Source organism: Frankliniella occidentalis, unplaced genomic scaffold (genome assembly GCF_000697945.3).
Source record: "Frankliniella occidentalis isolate FOCC.00 unplaced genomic scaffold, Focc_3.1 Scaffold312, whole genome shotgun sequence".
NCBI classification, from domain to species: domain Eukaryota; kingdom Metazoa; phylum Arthropoda; class Insecta; order Thysanoptera; family Thripidae; genus Frankliniella; species Frankliniella occidentalis.
In genome coordinates this window covers 1-8,614 of record NW_026267437.1, presented here as the reverse complement: position 1 = coordinate 8,614, position 8,614 = coordinate 1, and the positions used below count along the sequence as shown (strand labels likewise).

The following is an 8,614-nucleotide window of genomic DNA, read 5'->3' as shown; positions in this document are numbered from 1 at the left end:
GGCGTTTGGGACGGGCCTTCCCGTCCCTTCTGAATTTTCATTGTGTAATACATTTTCTATCCGAAAACGGGCTGTCTACTTCGTAATCAAAACTCAACAAACGAAGTATTCTTTTCATACGCTGGACATCTTTGGCAGTATGTGCCGCAGTTTGTAGAATACATGCAAATTATGCCAAATCCCTTCTAAGTTATTGATGTTAGCTTAAGAATCAAATAACACACCTATGAAAAGATACAAAAGACTAGCCCTAGAAGAAGTTAAATATACTTCCAGGCATACTTTGAATGACTCCGAACGTGTTCGAACAACAAATAAATGTTTTTTTTTTGCTTTTTTGCATGGAAGTGTACACGTTTTATTAATGATGTCCCACCATAAAATAAGCCCACTCTTCTGCTTAGAAGAAAATTTTGAACCGACTAAAAAACTGTTTTCTCTAAAATTAATATACTTATTTTTAAGCCACTTTTGTGGGTAAAACTCCCTCTAGCGCGTAAACGGTGAGAGATAGAGCCAAACGGACGAAATTTTCGCCCAAAGGGCTCTACTTTCACAAGTTACCCCTTACAGAGCCATAAAAAAAATATTATTTTTTCACTTTTTGGACCAACCCCTATTTCTTTGTTACCCCCTCAGACCCACTCAGGGGTGGTTGCCAGGATTTGCACCAACCGTTTCGTTGACCAGAAGTGGCAACAATAATACCCTGAAAATTTAAAACCTCTAGCCCACGTCCTTCTTGGGAAACGGACAGACAGACAGACACAGAGGCGATGGCATAAGCCCGCTTATATAGCTTTTAAGCAAAAGAGCGGGCTAAAAAGAGCCGCTGAGGATGCACACCGCTGTCAACGGAGTAAGGAATGCCCTGTGCCCGTCTACCTAAGTCTAAAAATGTATGCAGAAACAAGACAGAAAAAATTGGTTGATGCTGTACATAAAATGGGATTTGGCATAAGTTATGATCGAGTTCAAGGCATTATCACCGATATCGCCAATAGAAATGCTGCTCAATACGAGGCGCAGGGAGTGGTTTGTCCACCGTTTCTGAAGAAAAATGTGTTCACGACAGCGGCGGCAGACAACCTCGACCATAACCCCTCGTCCACAACAGCAACGGATTCTTTCCACGGGACTGCTATTTCCCTGGTTCAACACCCTACTACCGCTCAGGCTGGTGAGTATTGAGGGAACCTGCAGGTACCCTTTTGATGATAGGCCAACCCGCACAACGGAGTTGTACTCCTAGGTTGCCTACGCCTCTCTTCGCAGGCGGTTTAATGCACAATTTTTATTATTTTTATTTTTTTCCAGGGCCTTCTTGGCAGCCAATTCCTACTGTGAGTACGGGCAGAAAAGTGAGACAGCTCCCAAAGGATTTCGCAGACGTCCCGCCGTGCTTCCTTAATCCAAAGAATGCCAAGTTTGCGTCGTCATTAAAGGGTCAAGTGGACAGGCCATGTATAGAAAGCCCCCTCGACCAGGAACTGCAATGGCTGGAAAACGTGGCGGCGGGGGGCGAGGAAGCTGTCAACTGGTCAACTCACCACGCTTCCCGGGAGCGGGGGCAACTGCGTCTGGTCACCCTTGCTGCAATTCTTCCACTCTTCAAGGAGCACGCCGCAACCCCCGCTATGATGATGCACGCCATGAGAGTCGCCAAGAACGCCATCGAATTCCTAAACCCGGGACAGACTGCTGTTCTCACGGTCGATCAGCCACTCTATGCCCTCTGCAGATCACTCCTGATGCTGCTGTCACTGTCTCCAGATGCAGGCCTTGGCGAAGATAACATGATGATAATGATGGGTGGTCTACATATCGAAATGTGCCTGTTGCACTGCCTAGGTCAGTGGGCTGACGGAAGCGGTTGGACCACGCTGCTAACTGAAGCCGAAATCCTGACTGAAGGAAGGGCAGAAAGTGTTTTGCGAGGATCGCACGTAACAAGAACGCGGTATGCCCACGAGGTAATGTTTTATTATTAAATTTAACTTCAGACTCATGCTACTAAAAATGTATGGCACGTATTTTAACTAGTTTTTATTTTTCCCAGGTTACTGCTGCGGTTTTGTACTCGATGCTCAAGCAGGCATATGACGAAGACGGCGATTTTGTGCCCTTCGAGTCCTGGAGGGACGACAAGAGGAAAGCTGTTCCCCACTTTGCTTACTGGCACACTTTTCTTATCCTACAACTGACCATGCTGCAGTTCGTACGATCCATTCGCTCTGCTGACTTTGCCTGTTACGTAGAGACACTTGATTTGATAATGCCATGGTTCTTCGCTTTGGATCATCTTAACTATGCTCGCTGGGGCTCAGTGCATGTAAGAGATATGGCGAACATTGCCCAAACACACCCGGCTTTAGCAGCTGAATTTCGTGCTGGTCGTTTTGTTGGGAGAAATTCTAGCCGAGAGTTCTCTGGGATGGCCCTAGACCAAGTACACGAGCAGCTAAATGCCCGAATGAAAGGAAATAGCGGTAAGTTATCAAAAATCAAGATTCATTTTACTCTCACATACTATTTATTTCTAACTATTTTTTATTAATTTTTTTAGGCATGATTGGACTTACTGAGTCCCCAGATACCCTACTCAAATGGCTATTGTCCGGTCCGGACGTGGCTGTCGTACTCGAAAAGTTTGAGGAGGCTTATGGCATGCAGCAGACTTCCGACTTAACTCTGCACCACAACGATACGGCGGCGGCGAACGCGGCATTCAGGAGGGATGTCAAGGCCTTAAGAGCAAGATTCCTCGAGAGAGGGAACCCTTTTCTGGAAACCGGTGAGGAGCTCTTTAACATCGACAGCGGCAGAGTAGTTGCAGATAAGGCGGCACTTCAGGCAATCATGGAAATTGAAGATATAGGCAAAAGGCAGTACGCACTTTTCGTTCAGGAGCGGCTGGAAAGTGACACGAAAAGCCTCTTTGACCCTATTTCTAAAAACAATTTTAAGTTAATGAAGGCAGCTACAAAGAAAAAAGTTGTAACAAAAGTAGCCTCTTTGAAAAATGACGTATTTCTGTTCAGCCGGCTGTGGATCACTACCCATATGCGTAAAGGCGACATGAATGAGTTCTTTAAGCATGAAAACCAAGCTCTGCCACCGTCCCTCACATTAAATGGCACCATGCGCACAGGAGAAAAGTGTGAAATAGTGCCCGCCCTGATTGAACACACGACCGCAGTCTGCCTTAGCGCTTTCAGACCTACTGTTGATGCAATTGTAATCGATGGCGCTGCCTTGGTCAATATGATACATCCCAGTGCTACTTGCAAAACATTTGTCGAGTATTTTGCCTCATTTCACAATTATGTAGAAAGGGAAATGAGAAGTGTGTCCAGAGTAGACCTTGTATTCGACGTTTATCTTAAAGATAGCCTGAAAAATGGGACAAGAGACAAGAGAGGGGAAGGCCAGAGAATGAAAGTTACCCTGAACTCAAAACTTCCAACATCGTGGTCCAAATTTATGCGGGACAGCCAGAATAAGGAGGACCTCTTCAATATGTTAGCAGACTACCTCGTTGACAAGGATTGGAATGAAAAAGTGCTAATTGTCACTCGGCAATCGTCTTGTTTATCAAGCACAAGACAGAACCCTGGTAAGTAGAGTAATTATTCTGGCCCCATTAGACCTGAAATTTACTCGCGTTATTAAACTATGGCATTTCTGCTGTTTTTAGGAGAAAATCTGACGCCTTGCAGCCATGAGGAGGCTGATACGCGCATGATGTTGCATGCTGCATCAGCCGCTGCAAACGGGTGTCCAAGGGTGTTAATCCGGACAGTTGATTCGGACGTAGTCGTGCTGGCGGTGTGGACTGCCTCTAAAGTAGCCATGGACGAACTGTGGCTGTCGTATGGCGTTGGAAAGCACCAGAAATTCATAGCAGCGCATGAAATTGCCAAAAAACTAGGTATTTTATTTTTTGGGTGGTACTCTGAATTTAAATCAACTTTGTACACAATTTCTATACATGAACTCGTGCTTTGTAGGTCCAGCAAAATGCGAGGTACTTCCGGCATTCCACATCCTCACTGGCTGCGACATCACGTCATCATTTGGAAGTGTCGGCAAGAAAACTGCATTTGATACGTGGATGCTTACACCGGACGCAACTGAGGGATTGCAACAACTAAGCGATGGGCGACTAAATGAGGCACTTCCCTTGCTTGAAAAATTAGTCATAAGAATGTATAGCAAGTAGGTTTAATGGTTGCACTAGCACAAAATTATTTTATATAAGTAAAATGAACATCCCAAATTAAATATATATTTTTTGTTACAGGAAGTGTGCAGAGACAAAATTGAACAGTTGCAGAAGGGCGTTGTTTCAGGAGGGAAGACAAATAACCTCTCTACCACCCACGCAAGACGCTTTCTTGCAGCACTGCAAACGTGTGATGCGGGAAGTGAAGGTAGCGCTCCAATCACTTGTCCCCTTACCTGACGTCCCAAGTCCAGACAAATGCGGTTGGCGACGTTCAATAGAAGGAGACTGGGAGCAGGTGTGGATAACACTGCCCGAGGCGTCAAAAGCATGCAAACAGTTAGTTTCTTGTAAGTGCAAAAAACCCTGTAAGCCATCTGCATGCTCTTGCCTAAAACTCACTAAGTGGGGGTGTTCAGATCTATGTCCATGCCCGTGTCCTAAAACTGTGATTCAAAATGACACTGACGAAGAATAGTTCGTGACAAAACTAATGATGGAAAAGTTCTATGATTAAGTTATGGGATGAGTACAAAAGATTTTTAAAATGCTGTTTTAAATAATATTGTTTGAATAAATTTTGAAATTTTATAGTGTTCTGTTTAAAACCCGCATAGTTTTAATTTTGAAGAATTACATCAATAGCATCACTGCAATTGAAATCACTTGTCACTTTTTTACCCTTCAACATGAACTGCCTCCGGTTCAAGTAGAATAAGCACTGATAACGTTTTGGCCACGTTTTGCACCCTAGCAGAGGGGCCCAACAGGGCCCCACGGGCCCCACCTGGGGTAAGACGAAGAAAATGGATTACCACTTGTTTAAATACCGAAAGATATGCGTGATGGAGAAAGAACGGCGCCGATATTCGCAGCGGTTCAGGAGATACAGCTGCGAAGGAGTTTTGCCCCCCAGGGGGCCTCCGGGGGCCCCATTGGGACCGCGGCACCTCTCGAGTGGTGCCTCCGTCGTCACTCTTACGATCTTGTGAATGGTAAGACAAAATATCGAGCACAAACGCCATTACCTGCAAAGTCGGTCGTTTGTACTTCCAGTTTGGCCCCACAGGGGGTCCCTGCGGCCCCTTATGGGGCTCAATTTGTTCGATATGGATAGACTAGGTACTGAAGTGGTATGTTAGGAACAATTTTGAACCGATGTCAAAAATATTCCAATAGCAGTACAACAAAACGTCATTTTCAGCATTTCTGCCCCTTTTGGGGCCTCGGGGGGGCCCGGGGGGCACTGGAGCTTGTTTTGTGGGGCACCATCGGCCCCAAGTAGGGTGTTACGCACAAAATGAAAAAAAAAAACACCTCTCTAGGTGTATTGGTTAAGAAGTTACGTTCTGGGAAGCAAAAGAGAAAGGGAAAGGGGGGTGAAGGGTGAAGGGGGGTGGTGCCCGTTTGGCACCACGTCCTATTTTGATCAGTAGGTCATTAAGTACCTCCATGCCAAATTTCAGCTTCCTAGCTCACCGTGCAAAGTTGAGGTCACTAACGTCCCCACTAATCCTCTCAAATATGGAGAGGAGCTCAAAACCGATCGGACAGTTTCTCATACCTGAAAGGCCGCAGAGGCACGTGATTAGCTCAACCAATCAGAGCTATTACGGAAACAGAAGCGTCAGTGAGTTTGTTCTTTTCCTACTTTCGTTTCAGATTGCCTGGAACACCCTATCAGTAACCACCCTCGGATTTGCCGTATCTTTCACTGTTTCGGCCCTAGAGGTGGATATAATGAAAACAATGGGAAAAAGTCAAGTTTTAAGACTTTTTGACAAACAATACAATCTAAAAACTGCGCTCGTTCATTTTTTTGTATTTTTCTTAAGCAAAGCAGAAGGGTGGGGTGTAGTCACGGTGTTGCCCCGTTACAGTCTTTTGTCATGTGAAAGGAGCAGAAGTTAGTTTACTCAAATATGCAAAGTGATTTACCGGTCACATTATTTATTTGGTTATGCATGTTCTTCAGTATATCGCTAGACCATCGCCGACCATCGCCGCCGGCAGGCCAAGCAGGCCCGGCCCCTGCCGAACGGAGTTGCCGACGCAGCGAAGTGGAGCTGGCAACTGCGTTTGGCGGAAGGGCGGGCCTGCTTGGTAGTGACTGTTACTTTTAGTTCTGCGGCACTAATCCTGCGTATTTTGATTCAGGTTACATCCATCTTACGTCCCACTTGTGGCGTGCTGTCCAGCATGTCACCCACTACGGGTAAGTGAAAAGAACTATTCGTTTCCCACTGGTAGGGAGGTAGAGGTTGCCGGGAAGGGAAAATCTCAGTTACACTGTAAAGAATCAGTCTTGGATACGGAGCCTGTCACGGCGTTCCGCACCTCACTTTTGGGAGTGATTTTCGAAAGCGGTTCGGAGATTTGCCGTACATGGCCACCGTACCAACGATTTTTACATGGGCTAGCATAGGGAAGGGGGTACGGAACGCCGTAACAGACTCCGTACTCAAGACGAAGACTTCCGGATCAAAATTAACAGGACTTTTTCCGTACCTTTCCGTACCCTGGCTCCGTACCCACGTTTATTTTACGTGGGCTCTTATGGGAATAGGGTACACTGTTTGAAAAAAACCACAGGAGTTGAACAGTTATTGGTCAACTTGTTTCACGGTCTTCCTGTACTTGCTAAGTACGGTGTTTTGAGTACAGAGTACAGGAATTTTTAAGATGGAGCCTTATGGGCACTACAGTAATAAAGTACGGGTGTCCTGTACCTTATCCTGTACGGAATCCTGTACTTTTTCTGTACTTTGGTACAGGATTTTTAACAGTGTACGAAACTCAAGGTACGGAGACGCCGTAGGTTAAGTAAACGCAATATTTCCGTATGGGCGACCGTGATTATTTTTACAGTGTAATTTTTTCATTGACTCCTTGTTGTTCAGTTGTAGGACAACATTGATTCTTTGGTACCATGAAAAGTTAATCAGGGACAACAGAAAAGTTGTTGTGGAATAACAAAAGTTGTTCAGGCCTAACAACAAAAGAATTGTTCTATAACAATAAAAATTGTTCAGCAGCAACAAAAGTTGTTCAGAAGCAACAAATGTTGTTCAGGAACAATGAAAGTTGTTGAAGAACAGCAGAAGTTGCCTAGGAACAACATTGCTGTTTTGCAACAACTTTTTTTCGAACAACACTTTTTGTGTACACCACCGTCATCATTACAAGAGTTGTTTTCAACAGTAAATTTTTAGATTGTACCTGTGCCTAGTTACCAGATACTCAAGTAGATTTTAAGAAATATTTTCGTCTTGCGGCTAATCTGGGGAAAGGGAAAGTGGCAACACCAATAGACTATTCCGCTGGACCCGCTAATCGCGATACTCTCGAAAAACAAATGCACCGGAAGTCATCTAAAACCGGCTCCAGAGGCCTAATTACACCATAATATTGTTCAAACTTCATAAATAAATTCCCAAGAGAAATAATTTGTCACTTTCGAACATATTTTAGGGCTCTATGGAGGCTTAATTTTGATTTGAAATAGCCGACTTCCGGTGCATTTGTTTTTCGAGAGGTACGAGCGGAATGGTCTATTGGGTATTAGTCTGGGGCGCTGAGCGGACGTAGAAGAACAAAAAAGGAAAATGTAAAGGCGCCCCCACTCCGACCCGCCTGCCCCCCACTTCTCCCCGGGCGCTCTCCCACTCCGCCCAGTGGAGGAGAGGGGGACGACCGACCAGGGCGCCTTTCCACCTTCCGTTTTTGTTCTCCTACTTCCGCTCAGCGCTCTAGACCAATACCCTATTAATTGGTGTGCTTTTCAAATGAGAAAACGTTTGTCGAACGTACACTGTTGATAAATTTCGTCATTTCACGATATTAATATGTCACGAATAGTCTGTTCATAGCAGTAACTAGGTAGATGTACGCCAGACCACGTCTCGCGTAACAGGCTTCGCGATATCTCACGAAACACTGTTACGCTGCGACGCGCCTGGCATACATCTAGCGGCGCTGACACCCGAGTCGAGGAAAAGTCGTAAGTAGGCATTCAGCCCCAAAAGTCACAAATTTTGTTCCTCGGGGTTTTATTTTAATGAGTTACCCTATCGAAGACCATCAAATATCTGAGAAAAAACATAGAAATGTTTTGCGGTCATTTTGGTGTAGAAAAATCCCTCTGGTGCCTATAAACGGTTGAAGATAGAGCCAAATAGACGAAATTTTCGACCGGAGGGCTCTACTTTGATGAGTTACCCCTTAGGCAACAGTAAACCAATATTTTTAAAAAACGCCATTTTGGGGACCTGTGGTTGTTGAATTTTTAAAAATCAAATTTTCGAGCTAGAATGCTCTTCTTCGAACTCGATCTGTCTTTTTATGACACAAAACGACCCCGAAAATCCCAGGTCGCTAGCTCAATTCGTT

The 8,614-nt window shown here is 45.0% G+C and overlaps 1 protein-coding gene and 1 long non-coding RNA gene across 2 annotated transcripts in view; both read left to right on the top strand.

Moving 5' to 3' along the window:
* Window positions 1-6,461, top strand: part of LOC127751029 (uncharacterized) — a 36,875-nt gene extending 30,414 nt beyond the window's left edge. Inside the window, exon 3 of the long non-coding RNA XR_008011946.1 lies at window positions 6,383-6,461. This is a non-coding gene — a long non-coding RNA (uncharacterized LOC127751029). The remainder of the gene's footprint in view (window positions 1-6,382) is intronic.
* LOC127751028 (uncharacterized) lies at window positions 2,075-4,828 on the top strand. Its single transcript, XM_052273904.1, has 5 exons — window positions 2,075-2,489; window positions 2,567-3,616; window positions 3,698-3,931; window positions 4,011-4,218; window positions 4,304-4,828. The coding sequence occupies exons 1-5, from the start codon at window positions 2,084-2,086 to the stop codon at window positions 4,701-4,703; spliced, it is 2,298 nt and encodes a 765-aa protein (XP_052129864.1). The 5' UTR covers window positions 2,075-2,083; the 3' UTR covers window positions 4,704-4,828.
* Window positions 6,462-8,614: the final 2,153 nt, after the last annotated feature.

Excerpts from the sequence above, each read along its gene's own strand:
- LOC127751028 (XM_052273904.1), top strand. The coding sequence starts at position 2,084 with ATGCTCAAGCAGGCATATGACGAAGACGGCGATTTTGTGCCCTTCGAG. Across the intron at positions 3,617-3,697 it reads AAGCACAAGACAGAACCCTG|GAGAAAATCTGACGCCTTGC; the intron begins GTAAGTAGAGTA and ends TGCTGTTTTTAG. Across the intron at positions 4,219-4,303 it reads GTCATAAGAATGTATAGCAA|GAAGTGTGCAGAGACAAAAT; the intron begins GTAGGTTTAATG and ends TTTTTGTTACAG.